The sequence below is a fragment of the Pollicipes pollicipes genome, unplaced genomic scaffold (assembly GCF_011947565.3).
Source record: "Pollicipes pollicipes isolate AB1234 unplaced genomic scaffold, Ppol_2.1 Scaffold_6052;HRSCAF=7182_pilon_pilon_pilon, whole genome shotgun sequence".
Taxonomy (NCBI): domain Eukaryota; kingdom Metazoa; phylum Arthropoda; class Thecostraca; order Pollicipedomorpha; family Pollicipedidae; genus Pollicipes; species Pollicipes pollicipes.
Genome location: NW_023596805.1, coordinates 2,799,917 through 2,823,741, shown reverse-complemented (window position 1 = coordinate 2,823,741; position 23,825 = coordinate 2,799,917). Strand labels below are relative to the sequence as shown.

Genomic DNA, 23,825 nt, shown 5'->3' with positions numbered 1-23,825 from the left:
CACCCTGTCGTTTCTCCCCTTAGTCCAATAATGCCGTCCCGTACCCATATTAATGCAGAGGTAGACTCCGAAGATTCTACAAGCTTGAAAACTTTTCAGCTTCACAAAAACAACAGAATACCGGCATCTAATCCATGCATTGCAAAAGCCCGTTAACAGATATCCCCAACTGAGACGAACCGACACTCTCAGTTCATCCAGCTGAGTGCATCTCCCGCCGTCCCCCATCACCTCCGCTCCCGCTGTCCACCGCCCCAAAGACGCAAAGCACGAACGCTGTCATCAGTGGGCCGCGATCAAGGCGACCCCGGCTTTCGCGCCATCAGCAGGAAGCAGGGGTGCCGAAAGGTGAGAGTGATGGCACTAGTATCGACCTCCGGCTCGCCGTTGGAGAGCACCGCATGTAATCTGGGGACGACGAGAAAGTAAGTTTTCCTCTCCCTCTTCCTCTCCCCTCCCCCCCCCCCTCTCTCTCTTCTCTCATCCCTCTCCCTCATCTCTCTCTCTCTCTTCTCTCTCTCTCTCTCTCTCTCCTCCTCTCTCCTCTCTCTCTCTCTCTCTCTTCTCGTCTCTCTCTCTCTCTCTCTCTCTCTCTCTCTCTCTCTCTCTCTGTTCCCCATTTAAAACATCAGGCAAATTCGTTATCAGGTTGGCACCCACGCGGCTACTGGGTCGGCCTAAGATGTTAAAAGTTGGACAACGACTCGTTCCCTCGTCCGCCCTCCAGGGTGACGGCTCACTGTTCGGACGACACTCCCCGCGTCTCGTCCACGGTGGGTGGCGCACCATTCCTTCGGCCACGCCCTGCGCTCGCAGCTTTCCGCTGCTGGAAGGTGCCGTCCTCTGCCAGCAGGTCGCGGATGTCCGCGCGCCATCCGAGCACGGTCGGGTGCCGCCTCGTGAGTGACTTTCCCTGGTCTCGCGGAGTTGCGGAGATCTCTCGAGAGGTGGCAGACCCCGTGCACCTCGCCGCGATGCCTCAGCACCCACGGCAGACGATCTCACTCTGATCGCTGGCTAAGAGCCCGGAGATCCCGTCTGCTTTCGAAAGTCCGACACCGTGCTCCCCCACGCCAAGCCTCCGGTATGCGTAGCATACATCTCCGGGATGCGAGGGTCCCTTGCTAACCGAGCGTGGACATCGTGTGCAGGTCAGTCAGGGAATTGAGCCGGGCCAGGCAAAAGCGAACCGATGGAAGGGGGGAGCGCACGCGCTCGTTAAAGGAGTCCGTGCGAATACGCTGGACGTAGTTAGATTTTATCGCATTAAACAAGGAAATCAACAACTGAAAAAACAATGTTACACGTGTTCGAATGCCATGAAAAATTAGTCAGTCCATGGGGCCGGACGCGCAATAAAACAAAGGGAGAAGGCCGCACGCGCATGAAGAAATCCATGCAGGCGTGCTGTACGGGGTTCGACGGCTCCCATCTAACAAAAGAGAACAGTTCAATATCGAATGGGACTTATTCGAATGGAATGGAAATGAACAATTAATAACGAATGGAAAGAAAAAAAACGTAGTCGTCAGTGAGTCGGTGCATGAGCGCTGGACAGGGCTCAGTGAGGGTCTACCCGCCCCGAGCTGTTGGGAAGAATTAATGGAACAAGAAAATACAATCCGTACAACTGGCCAACAGATTAACACCACAGCACCAAGGGGACCTTCATGGATCCGCCGGTGCGGCCCGTACGCCGCGCCTGGCCGCGACGCGGAACTCAACGGTCTCCACGTGGTCGCCTTAAACAACAAAATCCAGATGGCCTCGGTGAGGGCGAACAAATGAGCCGCCTCCACGTGGCCTCCTCCGCGCGTCACCAGCCTCGGACTCCATGCTCACCCACGCCGGGCGCGAGTGCCCTGTCGCCGTCCGACCAAAGCCCCTCCAGGCTCGCTTCCACGCCTAACCATTAGAATGTCGATCGTCACCAGTATTTGCAAAATACACGCCCGCGCCCGCCCTGCTGGGAGGGACACGAGGCACCACTTTGGAGCGCATGTCATCCACACACATGGACGACTTGCGCTGCAAAGATGTCCCTTGACGCTCCAAAGGCTCAAGGGACAGATCTGGAGCGCAAGCCGTCGTTAGTCCAGAGGGACAGATCTGGAGCGCAAGCCGTCGTTAGTCCAGTTGAGATGGCTACGACGTTCCGAGCTCTCACATGGTGCGTGTTTCGCCGGCGCCCCGTTGCCCACGGAGCCAGATGTCGTTGCCAAGTGATGAGCGTTGGGACCTTCTCATTCATCCTGCCTAGGCACGGCTGTCGGTCCCTGATGCACCCTTCTCCGTCTGTCTCGAATAGTTCTTTCTTCCTGTAGAGCCCTTTGTACCATGCCTTAATGGTTCTTGAGTTCTCCTGACCAGGTCGACCCGCCCTTGTTTTCCTATGTGGTCCAATAGTTTGGTCGCCACGCCCCCCCCCCCCCCCTTTTCCCACCTCCGCCCAATGTGTTGCCGGGCCGACCGGCGCTGCTTGCAGTGCTCGGCCCCCAGCGTGCAACTGGGCCCAGATCCTGGGCGTCACGTCGCCGGCGTTGGCGCAAGGCCCGTCCGCTCTCTTCCTACCTCACCTCAGGCGGACCATGCACAACCCCCTCTGGCCACGTTTTCGCTTAGCGTGCCACTTCCGATGCCAGCCGTGGTGACAGCGGCACCCGCTTGGCGGCGTTCTCGAGAGTAGCGACAACTATCTTCAAAACGCGTCAGGCACCCATCCCCGCGTGATTTCGCCGGTGATCGGGCGTCCCACATCCATTAAGCTAGACCGTTTCTAAGCTGTTTTTAAGCTGTCTCGAGAGCTAGCGTCTAAGCGTTCAAGCTAGCTGGCGTTTCTTTTTGACGCGGTGGTCCATTTCGGAAAACGAGCCACCGTCGTGGCCGTTTCGGAGAAAAAAACCGCGATTTATTTCACCTAACCGGGCCACGGGCACTTTCTACCCGGAGATTCAGTGAACACTAGCGCCGTTGCTGTTTGTTATAGCGATCGGCTGGAGCGTCGGACAAATCCGTACTAACGTCTAAGGCCGCACCCAGGTCCGGTCTCTCAGGTCCGATGGTCATATCTGGTCCGGCGGTTGGGGTTTCCTGACCACGGTCGGCTTGCTCGCTGTCCCCTACCCCGCCGGAGAGCCCCCCCCCCCCCCTCCCGATCTTGGGTGGGTGATGTGCAAAATAAAACGTATCAAAATGTATACATACAAACCAATATTTGGCGATGAGGAGGCTTAAAGAAATCGGTCATTTTGCGACGGTGGTCCGCAATGCGCATTAACCTGACTCGACTATTTTGTAGCTCAGGCAAAAGCGGTCGTTTCATGAAGTTCGAGGAGTTGACCATCCCTGCCTGATGTAGCTTGCTTCCACGAAGAATTAAGATGGAGGAAAGAGGATGCCCAGGACATCACCTGCTCATCCCTGGCATGATTAAACAATCATTTGAACACAAAAGCGTTTCGCTGGTAGTGTCAGGACAATTGCATCTAATTAGGTGTATTGTCGTAAACTTTGCTTTCTGAAGGCGACAGGCTTTGATTCACTTCATCGTAATGTATGCAAGCTTTTATTCTAAATGCATTAACAAATATTGCTGAATATAATTTCTACACCTTGACATTCCCGGCATGGTAGAACCGCTCACGCGATGTCAATAAGGGGTCCAGGAAGGCTGCCTAACTTTAGTAACTGAACACTGGTTCACCGGCCGCAGACACCGGTTCGTCCGTTCACCAGTTCGCCGGCCTCGGTAGTACGGCGTGGCCAGTATGCTGGTTAGGGTGCACTTCCTTAACTGGTGAAACGATCACCATCGACTAGAAAGAAACCCGCCCAACAGCGTACATGTGTTGTCATTTGCTTGCTCTTCACAGCAGGCAGCCTCTTACCACACAGGTGTCACTCAGTTCCAATAAGTATCCTCGCAGGATCACCAGCAAATGAGTACTGTGACCGACGCTAACGGCACATATAACAGTGATGCCTTTGCGAGGCACGGGCAATGGAAGGGCTGGCATCTCGCTCCCTACCTCTCCGGCACGCTGCGAGGTGAAAATGTCCGGCCTGCATCACCAGCGCTCGCGCTCTGCCGACGGCGACGCTAGCGCCGCGTGGTGGCAGGACTCGAAAACGACGCGATCGGCACGTCGCCACGCCGGCGATCCGTCCAACTCGGGCCGCGCGGACAGCCAGCGGCGCGCGCGGCGCGGTAAGAGGACCATCCGCCACGAGAACGAGCAGGCCGTTCATAACGTGCAGGTGGTGGAGGTTCTCCAGACCAGCGGACAAAATCATTTTCACGGGCTGGGAGGTAAAGTGGGTCGAAATGACTATTGGCGCTGCTGGACCACACATGAGCCGTTAATAGGCTAGGTGTATTACGTACAGAACACCAGTACAAAACTTCACAGCGATGTGGGGAAAAGAGCCAGCACAGCGGTACTATGTACCCTGTCTTCTTGAAACTCATAATGAATAGCCATATTGTATTTGCCACTGCCATCGAACATACAGACCCGCACCAAAAATGTCCTACACAGGGCACAAAGCTCCAGAAACTCACAAACTCCCCACGGCAGAATGTGTATATCAATAAGTGTAGTCACAGCATCCTAACATTTCTCCCGTTAGTCCAATAATGCCGTCCCGTACCCATATAAATGCAGAACTAGACACCGAAGATTCCGAACCCAGACACCTAGACACCGAAGATTCTACAAGCTTCAAAACTTTTCAGCTTCACAAAAAAACAACAGAATACCGGCATCTAACCCATGCATTGCAAGAGCCCGTCAACAGATATCCCCAACTGAGACGAACCGACATTCTCAGTTCATCCAGCTGAGTGCATCTCCCGCCGTCCCCCATCACCTCCGCTCCCGCTGTCCACCGCCCCAAAGACGCAAAGCACGAACGCTGTCATCAGTGGGCCGCGATCAAGGCGACCCCGGCTTTCGCGCTATCAGCAGGAAGCAGGGGTGCCGAAAGGTGACAGTGATGGCACTAGTATCGACCTCCGGCTCGCCGTTGGAGAGCACCGCATGCAATCTGGGGACGACGAGAAAGTAAGTTTTCCTCTCCTTCTTCCCCTCCCCATCCCCTCCTCCTATCTAAAACAGCAGGCAAAATCGTTGTCACGTCGGCACCCACGCAGCTACTGGGTCGGCCTCAGATGTTAAAAGTTGGACACCGACTCGTTCCCTCGCCTGCCCTCCAGGGTGACGGCTCACTGTTCGGACGATACTCCCCGCGTCTCGTCAACTTTGGAGCGCATGTCATCCACACACATGGACGACTTGCGCTCCAAAGATGTCCCTTGACGCTCCAAAGGCTCAAGGGACAGATCTGGAGCGCAAGCCGTCGTTAGTCCAGTTGAGATGGCTACGACGTTCCGAGCTCTCACATGGTGCGTGTTTCGCCGGCGCCCCGTTGCCCACAGAGCCAGATGTCGTTGCCAAGTGATGAGCGTTGGGACCTTCTCATTCATCCTGCCTAGGCAGGGCTGTCGGCCCCTGATGTACCCTTCTCCGTCTGCCTCGAATAGTTTTTTCTTCCTGTAGCCCGTTGCACCATGCTTTATCGGTTCTTGAGTTCTCCTGACCAGGTCGACCCGCCCTCGTTTTTCCGCGTGGTCCAATAGTTTGGTCGCCACGCCCCCCCCCCCCTTCCTTCCCACCTCCGTCCAATGTGTTGCCGGGCCGACCGGCGCTGCTTGCAGTGCTCGGCCCCCAGCGTGCAACTGGGCCCAGATCCTGGGCGTCACGTCGCCGGTGTTGGCGCAAGGCCCGTCCGCTCTCTTCCTACCTCACCTCAGGCGGACCATGCACAACCCCCTCTGGCCACGTTTTCGCTTAGCGTGCCACTTCCGATGCCAGCCGTGGTGACAGCGGCACCCGCTTGGCGGCGTTCTCGAGAGTAGCGACAACTATCTTCAAAACGCGTCAGGCACCCATCCCTGCGTGCATGTGACTTCACCAGTAATCGGGCGTCCGGCATCCATTAAGGCAGACCGTTCGGCTGGCGTTTCTTTTTTGACGCGGTGGTCGATTTTGGAAAACCGGCCACCGTCATGGCCGCTTCGGAGGAGAAAACCGCGACTTATCCCACCTGGCCGGGCCACTGACATTTTTACCCAGAGATTCAGCGAACACTAGCGCTGTTACTGTTTGCTGTCCGGCTGGAGTGCCGGGCAAATTCGTACTAACGTCTAAGGCCGCACTCAGGTCCGGTCTCTTAAGTCCGATGGTTATTTTGGTCCGGCGGTTAGGAAGTCCTGACCACGGACGGCTTGCTCGCTGTCCCCCGCCCACCGGAGAGCCCCCGATCCTGGGCGGGTGATGTGCAAAATGAAACGCTTCGAAATGTATGCCTGCAATGTGTGTGACTCATGTGATTTTTTGGTTATAACCCGGTGTGGAAATGGAACCTTCCTGTTGTTTCTAAAACTCGACTTCTTCCGTAGTTGGACTTGTGCCTGTGGAATGCTTATGTCCTAAATAAACAAATAAGCAAATAAGCAATTACCGATGACTGTGGACTGACTGTTCCTTTGTCGCCTGGTTTGGCTGATGAAGCACAGTGTCGGACAGCCGTATTTTTGGATGGGAGGAACCAGCTTTCTTTTCAAGGCCCACAGACGGCGTGGGCCCGCTCTGGCGACGACGACTCCCCCAACTCTCAACACAAATAGCCTGCCGAACGGCCTCAGAACCAGAGTGAGATAAACTTCGCTGAGTAAACACTAGGGCAAGTCGAAATATGGTCCATATTTCGGTACACATATGGCTAACCGGTACTCACTCCGGGAAGCGCATCCATTATCAAAATCAATTTAAAAACAGTGCACAAATAGTTTTGTGCGTGAGCGTCAGACATGCTTTGACAAAAACACCAACTAGGGCACTACAGTGAGTTTAGACCACGCGGCGTTTTCCTCAGAGCTGACACCAGAAGACGGGTACAAGGCGGGCGGAAGAGACTTCATATGCTAGGGTAGTGCCTGCTTTTAAGTTTTATGTGTAGGTTTACCGTCGCAGCGGATTATCACTTACAGTATCACTAGCTTTTAACAAAATGGTGGAATCTCTATTCCTCGTACCCCTCTCGGTGCCAATCGATTCGGAGGACCAGCCCTAAAAATTGTTCAGGTGAAATTTATACGTCAGTCGTGCGCCAGTCATGTGCGAAATACGTACGCCAGTGAAATCAACACGCCACTAACTCATCAGTACGAACTGATTTTGATAAGCTCACAGAGGCCGTATTTCCCGATTCATCGACCGTCATGCTCTCACGCGCCTGCCGAGGTCAAGCTTAGCTTGACCTAGACGTCGCCGAAGGAACGCAGTTCAGCTTGATCTACACGTAACCGAAGGAACGCAGCTCAGATTGACATAAACGTTGCCGAAGGAACGCAGCTCAGCTTGGCTTAGACGTCGCCGAAGGAACGCAGCTCAGCTTGATCTAGATGCCACCGAAGGAACACAGCTCAGCCTGATCCAGACGTCGCCGAAGGAATGCAGCTCAGTTTGGTCTAGACGTCGCCGAAGGCGTGCAGCGCCGGACATCATTGGTTTAGGTTGCAGACATCGCGAGCGTGCACCCAACACCTTTTCACCAGTCGATTCCAAAAATGGAGGGACCACCAGGCAAGCATGTGATGCTCAGCGCTGCGCACATTTTTGCTTCGTTTCCATCCATCCCGTTGAACGTTACAGCGCCCTTACCTTTCCAGGGCAAGGCGCCGGTGATAAGAACGCTGGGGGGGGGGGGGGGGGAGGGGGGGGGGGGGGCGCATTACGTTTCCCGGTCGGTGGCTGAGGAACCTTTCCGTCCCATCCCGAGGCACCTGTCGGCTGTCATTCTGATGAAAGGGTTCGGCGTCCCTGGTCGATCTCGAGACCCTCAGGGGGGAAACATCATGCATTTGCCCTCCCATGACGGGAGAGGGGACCAATGTATGATATATCTCAATTCTAACATTCGAGAAAGGGCCCTTTGCAGGCTCAGGCAGGGGCCTCCCGGATCTAGGAGGGGTCGATCGTAGAATGAGATCTGAGATAGGCCTTCTCGGGTTTAAGAGAAAAGGTGCTTCGTTTCCGGTCCAGAGATGCTCACTTTTCAATCCTGAATGAGCCCTGCACTGACTTAAAAAGTGCCCTCCGTTAGTCTACGGTGGACTCTACTAGTATGAGGGGTCTTCTCCCAGGCCAACGATGAGCCCTTTCCGTGCCTGACACAGGCTTTTCTGAGCCTACGACGGGCCTTTTCCAGACTAGAGATGATCACTTTGTAGGCCTGATAGGCAAGATGTGCATTTTCCGGACCAGAAATGCTCAATTACTCAGTTTGACATTTGCTCCTACCTGACCTGAGATGAGCTGTTTTTAAGTTTATCAGTGAGCTTTTTAGACCTGACAAGGTCCTCCCTGACTCTACGATGTACGCTTCTCTGCTTTGAGGCTGCAATATCTGTGTTCGCAATAGGCGTTTACTGATCTAGCATTGCCCCTCTTGTGTCTGCGATCGGTCCTTTCCAGACCAGAATTAGACCATTTCCATGCCTGTAACAAACATAGGCGTTTTATCGACCTTAAAACGGGTGCTTTCCAGCCTCAGAATAGCTCGTTCTTGACTCCTGGCAATCCTTTTCTGAGCCTAAGGTAGGCCCCGTGCGCACCCGAAATAGGCCCTGTACGCACCCAAGATAGGCCTGTTGCTTTCCCAAGATAGGCCATGTGCGCACCCGAGATAGGTCCTGGGCGCTCCCGAGGTGGGCCCTGGGCGCGCCCGACATAGGCCCTGGGTACGCCTGAGATAGGCCCTGTGTGCTTTCTTTGGTAACGTAATGAACAAATTATATCCATATATTCGAGGGCTCCTTGAGATTAGGGGGAAATGAGCAGTATTACGCACACCGGGAAAGAAAAGAAAGGTACAGTTTGCCACCCCCCGCCCCCGTACCTTCTTGAATACACCACTTCTGATGACACAAAATCCCTGACTATGCCATGCATATTTCAGCACATTACTGTCAAAAAGATTGTTTTTGGTCTTTATTCGACTTTGCGTGCCTTGAAACAGGGGTGGATCCATGATTTCGTCAAGAGAGGGACCGCGCCTCACGGTGGTGCTCCCCCCCCCCCCGAGCTTATTGCTCTCCCCCTCCCCTCACAAAAAGTCCCCGGATTTCGACCACTTTACCGATGACAAGAGACAAGATGAAAATAAAGGGGTCAACTATCTGCAGGTAGAATGGCCCTAGACAATACAATTTGCATGTATTTAGCGGCAAATGTTATGAAATTAAGTAGCAATTAAATGACAGTATCAAATCAACAGCCAGGGCTATTCACTAAACAGCAACAGCCAGGGGCGTTGTCAGATTTTCTCGGGGGATTCCAAGAATATTGAGGACCCCCTGGATTGAACGCCAGCGTAGATAAACGCATGGGATTCAAAATTTGTATATATATGCACAACAGAAGAATACAGAGGGGTACATCACGGTGCAGGAAGTTCACTCCTTGATACCAGGACAACAATTTGTCTTACCGACCTCTGGCTGACGAGGTCGTTCGGCACTGGGGTCTCCGACACATGCGAGACCACAGGGTCTCTCCAATCGCGATCCAATGAACCAATCGCGTTCATGCGAGACCACAGGGTCTCTCCAATCGTCTCCTTGTGAGTGCGAAGCGTTGCACGGTCATTTCTCAAATCTGCTTCCATCGTCAAGACACCGACCGACCAGCACAATAGGCCCCTTAACATTCCGGGTCACATTCCTGTCCCTATTCAGCAAATGTGCCCCCAGCCGACATGTGATTCATGGCCAAGACAAGTCTCCATTTAGGGACTGTGGGCTTTGGCCAGCACAGGGGGTTCTTCACTGTTTCAGCGACCCCGATTAAGGAAGCAGGTCTTCTAATTGAGATTTGCATGTCCTGGCTTTACCCCTGCTTGGAAAAGGGCCCTCAGAGCCCAGACCAACACGTAGCCTTCTGTTCGGTATCGTTCAGTTGTATTAGCCAGCTTGCTGAAAAAGGGGCGCTGAGTGTTCCAGGATGCCTCCGATCAATGCAAGATGTAGTTTAATAATTGAGAATACGGCTTTCGGGTTACGGTCTTTCATAGGGCACCGGCCTGCTCTTCAGACCCTCCAATCGTGTGCCTGATCGTGGGTCCCAAGGGGCTCTACAGGTCCTTCGGGACCTTCGGGACCCTCGGGGCCTAAAGGACGGGGCATGACGTGCTTTTTTTTCTCCGCCACCTGGGCGCCTTATGGCAGTGCGCTTGGAACTCGGTTCCTCATGCATTTTGAGGTCATTTCTAGTGCCCCAGGTCACTTTAATCACTTTAAAATGAAGGTTTCGGGGCCGCGGGTCGTGCCCCCTTGTCATTCAGTGTTTCTTAAAAAAGTTTATGATCTTCTGAAAAGAGGGTTTTGGTGTCCATTCGCCTAATGAGCCAATCCGATGTCTCATCAGGGTGGAATGCAAAGGAATTTGGATGCCCCTGGATTTTGGAGTGCCTTGAGAGGAAATTTTCGGGTCCCTTTCAATCATCTGTCTAAATATACTACCTCTTAGAAATATTATGCTGCCCCGAAAAGCGGGATTGGACGTCCCCTCGCCGAATGGGCCGATACAGAGTTCCGTCAATGGAGGGCCATTCACTGCAATGGGCCCTGGAATATGCTGTCTGTTGAAAATTAAGATCTAGGGGCCTTGTGAAAGATTATGGTTTCCAAAATAACGGGTTTTGTGCTTCCTCGCCAAATAGGCCGATCCAAGGTTTCTTCGAGGGTCACGGCACAGAATTGGCCTGTCCATGAAATTTGTTGACTTGAAATCAGAGACTTCGGGCCCTTTGTGATGCCACTGCAATTTTGTGCCTCGTGCAAATACAGGTTATGTGATTCCGAAATGGAAGTTTTCGTGCCCCTCCGCCACGAAATTTTGTTGTCTCTCCGTCACACCACAAACGTCATGGAGCTCATGGAGGAGGGACATGGCCCCACTCCCTTCACCTCTGGAACCGCCCCTGCTTTGAAGTGTCCCTGCCATTGCGCGCCTCTAACAAATAAAGGTTATGATGCCCGTAAATGAAGGCATTTGGTGCACTTCGTGGAACAGGCCGATGAGAATGCCGTAAGTGTGAAAGGCACGGATGTCGCTGAATTTTGGGGTCTGTTTAATATCAATATTTTGGCCCCATAACTGGCCGGCCGGGATCTAGCCTTTCTTTAAAGAAGAGGTCATGTTGCCCCAAAATTAAGGCTTTAGTGCCCCCTAACCCAAGTGGACAAGGCAGGATTTCGTCAGGGTGGGAGGCACAATATTGTTGTATCCCTGGAATTTGGTGTCACTTGAGAATCAACGACATCTGGCTATGAGACAAGAATTTTGGTGCCTCTTCACCATGAGGTTGTGGTATCCCTTCTGCCCAAAGGTAGGGGGCATGGTCCATGGTCCCTCCCTATGGATCAGTCACTTTCTTAACACGCGCTCGGGTGGAGGTCAAATTGACCACCCCCGAAGGTTTTTGCAAATGTTTTCCGAACGGCGAGGCGTACCCGCGACAAATTTTGCATAGCTGTAGACAATTAAGTAGCGGATCGCTTGATCGTAAAAATTTAGATATGCCCCGTAAGGTCGCTGACCTATGGCAGGTCAAAGTCAGGCCATGGTTTCAGCGAAGGCAATTCCTAGGGAATCGCTCAATCTGGTCCAACAACGGAGTGTTAGACGAAGCCATACATCTCTGAGATGCTTTCTTAGGCAGCACAGAAGTTGAATGAGCAAGTAAAATTAACCTAAGGTCAGGTATAAAGGTCACACCATGGTCAGAACCAACCTGTTTTGTTTCTCTAGGGTTTGCTGTATGGGATAGTTTCTGGTGGTCATTTCGAGTTTATTAATAGCCGGAACCGCATTACACATCTTCCATAGACTTCTTAGAGATCAGAATAGGTCATTGACCTCAAATGACTCAGGTCAACATTTTGTTTTAGGCACATATCGTCTAGCGTAATCTTTGTCGCTTAGTCAAATGGAAAAAATCAAAGCAAACTTCGATTATTTTGGTCATTTTGATCTTCGAAAGGTCAAACAAGGTCACTGACCTTGAAGGAGAATGTGACATTTTGCTTAGAAACGGTTATCTAGGTTCTGGGGGCACTTTGGAGACCAACCTGGAACTTGACCTTGTTTGACCTTTTTTACCCGAAGGTCATGATCTAGGAGCCTGACACTCTGACCTAATTGAGTTCACGTATAAGTCAACACACCCTGTAAATTTGGTATCTCTAGCTTTCTTAATTCCCGAGATCTCGGGAGAGTCAAATTGACCCCCACCCGGGCGAAGGGCATCTAGCCGGCCACCCGGGCGCGTGTTAAAAGAAAGCCGCAGTCACTCGACGAGCGTGTGAGGGGTATTAACTTCACTGATTTGACCCTCAACGCTCAACAGCATACCTAAGTCCACTAACACTTCCTTCCATATTTCAGAAGGGGCTAACACATAGTAAGCATACCTACGTGACAAGTGTAGCGTTACTTCCAAAGAGTCGCATCCAGTGTGAAGTTACCCTCACACCACATGGCCCAGACGCAGGTTCTCGTTTTGTGGGCTCGCGTCTCTGCAGTCATGGCGCACAAGCGTGAATCGACTCTGGTGCGCTAAACTACTGCAAGCTAGCACACTCCTCAACAACTTAATTAAACTGGCGAATGTTTTATCGCACCAAAGTGGAATACGACACTTGTCAGTCTACTAAAGGCCTGTTGTGAAAACAGTTCTGCAAAATTTCGAGAAAGAAGCCTCATTTGATGATTGATGCATAATTGCGTTTCTTAAAAACAACATCTTTGAAATACGACAAAACAACCGGTTTGTAACCAATCACTGATTTTGCAAAGCCTTCGCCGGTGCACAATTTGTGGCAGACACCTTCTATAGGTGGAGGCGGCACCAATTAATTTCGGATTACATCCATCTATTGCATCTCCATCAGCCGGCGCAATAGACGGAGTTAGAAGACGCGAATATGACTCACCATTATCCATTGCACCACACTGAGGGTGGGCAAACTGCGGACACCCGATGCCAATTCTACACGCGTAGCCCCGTGGCTCCGTGGCTCCGTGGATCACCAGCCAGACTACCCATCACTCACTGATCACCTGATCCCTAGCAGACCAGCCCCGGCGTCTGACACGGACATGACTGACTGGAACATCAACGACCACTTTGATGAACCCCATCACTGCGGCGGTCGCCGACATCAAAGTTGCCGCGCCCCTGAACACATCATGACGCGCCCCTGAACACATAATGACGCGCCCCTGAACACATCATGACGCGGTCCACGCGGCGCGAGGACCAGGACGCACTCAGCGTCGAAGCACTTGCCCTACCCTGCTTAAGGCAGACTGGAAGCAGTTCGACCAAGCTGATAAAATCACCAAAAAACAAAAACAAAAAAGGAAAAACTTCCTGGCGGTAGGGCACCGCACCATGAACCAGAACATGGCGAAGCCAACCATCAAGCTGAAGCACCGACCGAGTCCATGACTAGAAGACGACGCAGTGAGGGAGGCTACGAAAGTTGGAGGCCAGGTACGGACCGATCGAGGTGGCACACCATGTGGGTACATTAAATTAAAGTTCTAGGGGCGTTGGAACGCAGTGAAGAAGGGTCTCAAACGCGGGTTCTCTTTTCACTGCGACTCGTGGTAGTTGTACTTGCACAAATGCTACAACCGTGCGATCCTCTTTGCGAATGCGCGACCCAACGCCTTGAAGCACATCCGACAGTTCCTCATCTCATCGGAGAAGGCAAAACTGAGGGCGACCAGTGCAGCTGCCACATATCTGAATAAGGCCAACCGACTGACTCGTTTCTTGGCGTCTGTCGACTTTGGCGCGGCGAGCACGCTGGCGCAGGGCGACAGCAGAAAGCCGCTATCGCCACGCCCACCACGCATGTATGTTGGTGCGTTCACACTGCGCCCCGACCCTTTGCTAGAGGCGCCTTCGACGCTGCAACGCACAGGCACGTCCCATGCTTGTGGGCCTGAACTGGATCTGGATCTGGATCTGGATCTGGATCTGGATCACCATCCAGACTCTGAGCATGCTATTTCCAGTTTTGGGCCTCAACCTGCTTCGACATGTAATGTGCTGTATCGGTGACTGTGACGTTCGCAATCAGTGGGAAGCGGCCACCAGAACTACATAAGAACGACACCAGGGATCCCATTAACTTCCTTACCCCTGTCTCTTTCACTTTTGGCAACAGCGGCAGGGGCATGGTGACGTCACTTGTTGCAGCTGACACCTTTAATGACCTTTGACAGCATGACCTTCTTCTGGACAAGTTCGGCTGGTACTGGTGGAACTATTGTGACAGTCCAGCTGCGTTGGTAATCTCGATTGACCTTGGTCTGCACAATCCGATGGTGTCGGCCAAGGCTTATACAAGAAACGTTGCTTGCATGAGCTCGAATCCCGGGAATCCATCCTCGGGCGTGCATTCCCTTCGCGGATTATCGAGGATTTCAGCAATATCGCTCCGCTGGCCGCCAGCCACTCACCGTTCCTTGGTCTGCCGCAGCAAGACGCCATTCATCGTTCCCTTGTCTGCTGCAGCAAGACACCGCCCACCGTTCCTTTGTCTGCTGCAGCAAGACGCCACTCATCGTTCCCTTGTCTGCCGCAGCAAGACACCGCCCACCGTTCCTTGGTCTGCCGCAGCAAGACACCGCCCACCGTTCCTTGGTCTGCCGCAGCAAGACGCCACTCACCGTTCCTTGGTCTGCCGCAGCAAGACACCGTCCACCGTTCTACTGTGGACCTGAACTGGATCTGGATCTGGATCTGCTGCAGCAAGACACCTCCCACCGTTCTTTTGTCTGCTGCAGCAAGACACCGCCCACCGTTCCTTTGTCTGCTGCAGCAAGACACCGCCCACCGTTCCTTTGTCTGCTGCAGCAAGACACCGCCCACCGTTCCTTTGTCTGCTGCAGCAAGACACCGCTCACCGTTCCTTTGTCTGCTGCAGCAAGACACCGCTCACCGTTCCTTTGTCTGCTGAAGCAAGGCCTCGCCCCGCTTGGCACCGCAGCGGCGCACCATTTTCTGATAACAACCAAAGGTCTTGATGTAGGCCAGCACGCCGTCCAACGTCAGCGTTTGATCCTGGTAGTGGCCCTCGTCCCTGCGGCCGCGGTCAGGGTCAGAGTCAGGGTGCGTCGGCCGCGCGGTGCGGGGTCACGGCGGCAGGGCGGGGTCAGAGAGCCGGCCAGACGTGGGATGCTGAGCCCGGTGACCTTAGAGGACGCAGGCGAAGCCGTGGGAAAAGACGCGTGGGTCGCGGTGGTGGAGGGAGAAATCTGGATCCGAAGAGGTGGTAGGAGAGAGAATCGACACATGGAGAGACCACTCAACACTAGACAGAGCATAATGCAACAACGTAATACACGAGGAACTTAAGCCGTCACTTTCGTAACTTTCTTCACGGCGTCGAACATTACGATACAAGTAGAGACCCGCTACGTGAAATTTAATTTACAAGTAGATAACCAGTGGCTGCGTCCGCTCAGGTGGCCGTTAATACTTCAGTGTCGTGACATCCTCAGCAGAAATTGCCGTCATAAATACACTCTGAGGCTGGCCAGCCTCAGAGTGGTCTTTAGCAGCCACAATGTCCGTATACCTGACAAGGAAGCAGGCGCATCCAGGACAGGATGTGTCTGTGTTCTCATGATCCGCAGGGGCAATCTCAGCGAGACTGCATGCCAAACAAACTTTACTTTAACCACCAACATTGCTGGTTAAAATATGAAACCGTATTGCCCGCCAGCAGGGACATTCATGCAGTGTACCGCGAATACGGAGTTGTAATTCAACATCATTTTTCGCGAGTAGCATTACCTATCCTATTATTAGGTATTACCTTTTCTACATATGGGTATTACTTATCCTACATATAGGCATTACCTACTTATATTGCCTATCAGAGGACCGGCACAGTTACGGAAAGTGAGGGCGCCAATGAGGGACGCCAACTCATAGATTGATCTGGTGGGTTCCACTGTCGTGTGTTCCAAATCTGTGTGGGTTTCACGTCGCGCGTGCGGTGCAAACGCCCTGTTCTCTCTTTTGTTCTGCCTCCGTTGTACATAGCGGATAGGTTAGGTTATCTTGCATGACATAATCAATACACCACAGCTGCCACACCTGACACGAACAGTCTCAGGCAAGGTAATCAGGAAACCCAAAGGTATCCTTTATGACTGCACATGTTTCTTGGAAAATTGGAATATGGACGATTTTAAGCATAAGGCAAGATATAATTTGGGTGGATGGATTTTGCTCCAATGATTGCTTCAAAGCAAATCAAAATGTGCGTACCTGAGCACGCTTCACCAAAAGCAAGAAAATACCCACACATAAACACGCAAACATCCTCATGCAGCTTTAGCACTGCTTTGGAGAGTTCATCGTGTTCATTGGCTGGTCACGTGTACTACACAGATCCGAAATGACACGTGACATCTGTGCACCACCGCGACGGTCCCACATTGCGGTTCACTTTGGCACCATCCCACACAGGGCAGCACTACCCCGACCCGGCGGCGCCCCGCTCGTGCTGGCGCTGGCACACGATGCATCCCGCCGACCCTCATGGGGCTGTTAGCCGGCGGACGGCCGAGACCCACCTGACTTCGCCCGGGAAGGGGAGCCGGAAGCGTGGGTCCCTGTACCCGTCCTCCACATCCTTCCGAACGGGGCTCCAGCCGCAGGCAAATACCTTGTAAGCCTGTCGTACACAACACGGCAGATCACAACACACCCACACCCACACCCACCCACCCACCCACCCACCCACACCCACAACCACACCCACACCCACACGCCCACGCACAGGCACACGCACACACACACGCACACGCACACGCACACGCACACACACACACACACACACACACACACACACACACACACACACGCACACACACACACACACACACACACACACACACACACACACACACACACAACACACACACACACACACACACACACACACACACACACAACACCACACACTCAAAAGATCGGACGACTCCCAGAACCAGACAATGGTGCTATAAGACTTCCTACTCCACGTGAGTTCTCAGACTTCGCGCTGCACACGCGCCAGGAAATTACAACGCTTCCTCGCAAACCGAGTTCATTCTACGGGGACGGAAGACTTCGCTGCGCTACACATTCGAAGAACCAGCCAGACCGTGACTCGCCTTCACGTTCAAGGTAGTAAGAGCTCCAAGTTCAGCGCACGGCTCCCCGGCAACTACAACTCACCTGCAACCAAATGTTAGTAAGCTCAGTCGAGAACACGCCGTTGTGGTACACCTTGGGCACGGTGAAGCTGTAGATTGCAAGAATTCCAGCTGGCACAAGCACGCGGTCGGCCTCCGCGAAGAAGCGGGGGATGTCGAAATAGGGGCAGCATGTGCAGGCGGTGACCAACTGCACGGACTCGGCCGGCCCCTGGATCTCCTCGGCGGCAGATACCCTGGCGACACGCAGAGAGAAATCGAACAGACAGAGATTTCATGATGCCAGGGAGTGAGGCTGAACGGGGATTCCATGACGTCAGGAACCGAATAAGAACGAGTTAGAATTGGACTGCTTGACGGTGGGGAAAAGGCAGAAGTGACTCGCTGGCGAACGGAAGCGAGTGAAGGAAGGACTCGTTGACAGCGGGAACCGTGTAGTAGCGGCGACGCTTAAACGGTAGGGAGAGTTCCGCTGAAGTGGTTTTACATTCGACAGCATCTCACAGAGCGACGCGTGTAATGAATGACCAGCCAGCACTGATCACATTCTAATGGCAGCTGCCGCTGTTGCTGTTGTTGTAGTTGTTACTGTCGTTGTCGTTCCAGAAGCCCCCGTTCTTGCGCGACGAGTCTTGTCCTCGAGCATCATCATCGGGTGGGGAAGATTCTCCTCCGATCAGTGGAATGGATTTGGAAGCGTCCCTGCCAGTACCAGTAGACTGTAGACTGTAGACTTAAGAAGCGTCCGCTGCCAGTACCAGCAGACTGGAACGCTTAGTAAAGCGATTAAGCTGATGATGCTCCTTCATTGCCACCGAGCTTCTCCTTCTCAGTCAGTGATTTCTCCACGAACGTTGATGCCGTGAACCTCACTAGTCTATCGCAGGTGACGTCCCAGGTAATCCGATGTCCACTGAAGGACATTGTAGAATAGCTGTCCTCTCAACAGCTCCGAGGGCTGCAGGTCACTGTCAGAGTAAACGCCAATAATCAATGACGCCAGATGAGGATCGAAGAGGCTGAGCGTTTCACCAGAACTTTGCTTGCAGCCCCGAAAGCAGTCTCGAGGACAACTATCACTGACACTATCCTGACGTCGGACACAGAGGCATTTGAAGCTTCACTATCTCGTAGGAGACAAACAAATCTTCGAAGGCGACGAATATGTCGCCTGGTGTGCTCGAAGCTTCGCTCTCAACATATGCATTTGTTTGTCAAAGTTTCCCGGATACCCATGTTGACAATGGCGCTCAAATCTCTCTAGAGTCTGCTATAGTAGCAACCGCTCACGTAGGAAAAGTCCGCTAACTCGCAGACTTGTGGTACAACAAAATGAGAGCCAGGCAGAGCGTCGGCAGGAAGTGTCGCTATCAGAGCAGCATGCTAGACGCCCGGGCGTAACCAGTGAGCAGTGCTCAACAGTGCAGGGTGTTACAGCATCTCCAGAAGCGCGGGACAATTTTTTGGTCTTCTATGAGGTTTGGCGCTTCACTATGCTACCGCAACTCTTCAAAATTTTCTCCATATCAAGTGTTGCGAAAACATAGCAGCAGTAGTCACGGAAAACCGAGCTGGAAGTGTACAGTCCCAGTTCAAAAGCACTTGCAAACCATCGCCACATTCCTAAAAGCCCTTAAATGCAGCCGGCCTGCGTGCAAACACGTAGCCTGTCTACTTCCTAGCGAGTCGCGTCACACACGCAGCTCCGCCGGTCCCCGCGGACTATGACAGCACGCGTGTCGATTTGTGTTCTTTTGTGATGAGAATACAAATCGTGTGGTGAGATTTCTTAATGCACGCCGCCTCCTCTGACCGCCATAGAAGAGCACCATCGGCGCCCTTGGTGGCAAGGTGGCGTCTAAACGGGCGCCTTCACGTGCCGATCAGAAAAGACGCGTGCGTTCAGTGCCTGCTTCCTGAATCCAACTCTGCGTGACTTCTGTATTGTTTAAATTAAATACTTTTATAAGTTATCTCAAGATTAAAAACATAGATTTCGTTTAATAAAAAGCGGACTAAATCCTGCGAGAAAAGTGTGGGCGGGGTTAGGTTGTCGGGCCTTCGGTTCGGCCCCCCCCCCCCCAATAACTTACAACAATTGACACCTCTGAGTGGCAGTAAGTCTGTTGCCGGTCTCTGTCACCCGTCGGCCACTTGCCGCTACTCCTTCAGCCGTTCCCGTCACATTCGCCTTAGTGGGACAACGTACAAGATCCATAACCGCATCGCTGCATCCGTCTTCTAGCCTTGGCTGTGCGCCAGGCGCGCAGCCGATAGTTTGGTGGATACGCACCGCGGCGGGCCGGCGAGCTGGTTCGGGCTGAAGCGCTGCTAGTTACGAACCGCAGCTGTCGTGAGCCGGTCAGAAGGGACCGCGGGCATTATTGTGTCCACGCTTGGCCGGCCGACGAGGCGGAGGGTTGATTAATGAATAAATCATAAGCCGAGCAAGATGTTGTCAGAAGGAGCTGGGGTGGAGGCAGGCTCGGGAATAACAAGCACGATTCCCCTACGCCCTCAGCATTAGGCGTGTCAATTAGCGGCATTATAGCTCGGACCTCTTGCGCAACCTTACATCGCATTGCAATGCTGCATCAATCCTGTACAGCCTATAGAGGAAACTGGCGTAATACGCCCGTTGAGTAGCGCTCCGCATCTTACTGAGGAACCATGTATTTTCTGACGAACACTGGTGTACGAATAAAAATGAACGCTTTCCAATCGCTCTGGTAAACATGGCAACCAGAAAACATGTTTTGCTGGCCTGATGGCTATACTTTGCAAGTCTGACATGCAAGATGTATTGTCGGAATCCTGGGAGAATAAGAAATGAACAGCTTCAAAATAAACCAGAAGCTAGTTTCATAACAAGAAGTTTCTACTTATCCTGGCTGTCCGAAGTCATTCCGGCGTCATTTTGATTTGTTGACATCGCTTCATAGCTCAACAATTTCGCACTGCATGTTGGTAATAAAAGGTATAAAATTCTCACTACTAGGTATAAATGGCCTGTTCCTCCGCTTTCTTACTGCCGCACGCCGGCACCTTCATCGCCAGCACTGCTGATTTTACGACGGGGCAGAGCATTGTTTATTTTACTTCAGTTTCAGAGCGAATGTCTACCCCATGGTCAAATGAGCTGCGTTTGCAAAACCATTTGATGTTCGATGAAGCACGGAGTAACTCCTTACCTCAGATTTTATAGTAAATAGTATAAATTTTACGGGTGTAGGAGTGCATAATTTCTGTTTACTTGATGCAGCTGAAATCAGAGTGAAAACTTGAGAAGTTACTCGTATGCCACAATTGTACGCCATCCTCTCTTTATGAAACTGGTTGCATGACTCTGGAAACATAACAGCAGCTCTGGTTCTTAATTCAGAAATTCAAAATGCTGATCTCCAACACATTCCGAACAATCAAAGGCAGCTGTTTCTGGACTTACGGGATAGACACTCGAACATATTTGCCAAAAGTGGCTTGTATATTGGACTGCAAACTTAGCAACGCCGAAACTTCATTCCAAGGACCATCCCTCCCAATAAAACAAAATCCCTGCAGGTTTCTTTCAGCCAGAGGCGGTTGGAAAACGTCCATATGGCTGAATTTTTAATGCATGGAATCGTTCAATCCAGCCAAAGCTATTGGTTTCGTTCCCCGGTTATAATTAACAAAAAAGTTCAAAGAAAAGAGATACTGTGCAAATTACAAAAGACTAAACCCAACGGCCGTGAAAAATTCCTTCCTTCGCATCGTTAACATCCCTGTCTCCCTTGGAGGCTGTCATTGTTTTACCAGTTTGGACCTAAAACGTGGTTATTGGTGACTTGCTGTGGATGCTGACTATCGACAAATTTGCTGTCGCCTGTTTCCGAGACTCTGGAATGCTTACTTAGATCCTGAACACAGCGTTAGCAGACATACATGGGTTTACAACTACGTATGCTCATGATATAATTATTTTGTTTCTTCAAATGACCATTAAAGAGCATCTCAGCCACATCGACAAATTGTTTGAACGCTTGCGAAGGGCTTGCATGGGGCCGCCCAAGAAGTCGCAACACGAGTTTGTGAAACGGGATGACAAATATTCAGGTGCTATGGTCTCGCCCAGTCTTATAATACCATAACCTATTAACGGAGAAGAGCTCAGACGCCTGGATTTTCTCACGGATGTAAAAGGTGTTCGTTTTTTCATTGGCCTGCGCTCGCATTGTCACCGCTTCAGTCCAAGTCTCGCTAAAATCGCAAAACCCCTCACGGAGCTATTAAGGAGAACTACCGCTTTTATTGAAGAGACACAAGTCAAACCACGTTTGAAAGTCTTTTGGACGCTCTCATCAAAGCTCCTGGAGCGGCTTAACGAGACACTTCAAAACCATGCAAGCTTTACACAGATGCATCAAACAACGCCGTTGGTACTGCCCTCGTACGTGACATGGAGCACGGCAAAAACGTGGTCCAATGTTGCTCACATCAATTAACTTCCACACAACAACGGTGGCCTGCCATCGAAAAATCTCGATACGCTTTTGTTTACAGCATTCCAAAAATGAGACATTAGCTTCTTAGCTCAGACCTCAAACCCCGAAGACATATTTTTGCCAATGAATTGAGAAATACGAGAATCCAACGTTACACACTTCTTTCGGTGGGCATGGTTGTGAGGCACAGAATGTCTCTGGCAAGCAACCCATAGTCACTGATACACTCTCATGTCTCGAACCACCGTCATACGTACATATCATAGAGTCTGACCAGATACCTAGTGTGTCACTGAACTCCTCAGTGAAGTGACCAGGAGCATATTATGAGGAAAACCTTCGAGAAAAATTTCGAGCAGTCCCGATCACAAGAGCCTTTAAGATGATATATATATATATATATATATATATGTATATACATGCATATATATATATATATATATATATATATATATATATATATATATATATATATGCATATATATATATATATATATAGAGAGAGAGAGAGAGAGAGAGAGAGAGAGAGAGAGAGAGAGAGAGAGAGAGAGAGAGAGAGAGAGAGAGAGAGAGAGAGAGAGAGAGAGAGAGAGAGAGAGAGAGAGAGAGAGAGAGAGAGAGAGAGAGAGAGATATCAATGATTCGTGATGCCGTTTCGGATAAGAAAAGTCTCAAATCTGCTGAAATGGCCGCTCATTATACGGTCTTGGACGATTTACTGTTCTGATATATTTCAGACACTAAAAAGTGCATCCCATTGCTTGGCTTACAGTTTGATATTTCTTGTATTTTTCAAAAACCCCTTGTCAAAAAAGCTAGGTATAATATTTTGGCGGTCATCCAAGCGTCGATAAAAGATATGATCGGAGTAGTGACCACGGTCGCGTGCAGGGTGCCCGATACCTTAGCGGCTTTGTCCTTTGGCCTCGAGTCGCAAACGTGAGCACGAAGTAGGGCGTCTAAGATGCAATGGGTCGTTCTTTTCAGCCGAGTGACTGTAAAGGTGTACTATGCGAGCGTCTCGCACAGACGCTGTAGCCACGGGTTCTCAGTTTCCGAGAGCTGCTTGAAGTACGAGAGCTACTTGAAGAAATGACAACAGGGCATCTCCAGCTCGCTCCAAGGCACGCCATGTGCCTTAACTCGATCACCGTACAGCGATGATCACGATTCATGTCATCAAGACTCTGACGATCTAGACAAGGGAGCAACACTACCATCTTCTAAGGATCCCCGTGCAGATGCTGCAGTGTAAACTGCAGCACACGGGTTCGGGGGCGTTCATCTGAAGCGCTGTAGGTATGCACGAGTCGAAGAACCTCGGTGCAGGCCGCGGCTCATTGATGTTTGGTACGTTTCCTGTGCTGTACCATCCAGCCCTGACGATGTGCTGCTTCATCAGTTCACGGAAGGACCGAGCAGCTGTGGCGAAATCCGGTGAGAATCCATTGGGCTAATCCGCCAAGCCCATACACGATCATAAATCACTCACGCATTCCGGCCTCGGAAAATCAAAAATCGCCTGTAGATTGCCACCGACGATTGTGTATCCATGCTCCGCAGCGTGATAGCCACAGAAGTCCACTGCTTGTCGCGCAAACCTCAACGTTGTCGAGTTGATGGCGATGCCACGCTTTTCCTAGCGTCGAAGTATGCTGACCGCGTGTGCGAGATGCTCTCAGTAGATGGCGTCGTATGACAAGACGAGACGAGGTTGAATGTTATGCAGTTATAATGAGACGCCCTCAGAAGGTGGCGTCGTATGACACGACGAGACGAGGTTGGATGTTATCCAGTTACGATGAGACGCTCTCAGAAGGTGGCGTCGTATGACAAGACGAGACGAGGTTGAATGTCAAGCTATTAAGACGAGACGCCCTCAGTAGGTGGCGTCGTATGACAAGAGGTCCTCTACAACACTGTCCGAGAACTGTCACCGAGGGCTCCATCTCAGCGCCGGTTATGCCGGATCATGCCGGTTATAGGGCTCCAT

At 51.7% G+C, this 23,825-nt stretch overlaps 1 protein-coding gene across 1 annotated transcript; it reads right to left on the bottom strand.

Moving 5' to 3' along the window:
* Positions 1 to 15,075: 15,075 nt before the first annotated feature.
* Positions 15,076 to 20,311, bottom strand: LOC119104690 (uncharacterized). The gene is made up of 4 exons (XM_037228408.1): positions 20,307 to 20,311; positions 17,371 to 17,584; positions 16,725 to 16,825; positions 15,076 to 15,220 (listed from the first exon to the last, which is right to left on the bottom strand). The coding sequence occupies exons 1-4, from the start codon at positions 20,309 to 20,311 to the stop codon at positions 15,076 to 15,078; spliced, it is 465 nt and encodes a 154-aa protein (XP_037084303.1).
* Between the last annotated feature and the right edge of the window lie 3,514 nt (positions 20,312 to 23,825).

Coding starts and splice junctions, on each gene's coding strand:
- LOC119104690 (XM_037228408.1), bottom strand. Junction 16,826..17,370: donor TTACTAACATTTGGTTGCAG/GTGAGTTGTAGT, acceptor TGTGTACGACAG/GCTTACAAGGTATTTGCCTG. Junction 15,221..16,724: donor CCCTTCCCGGGCGAAGTCAG/GTGGGTCTCGGC, acceptor CCGCGGCCGCAG/GGACGAGGGCCACTACCAGG.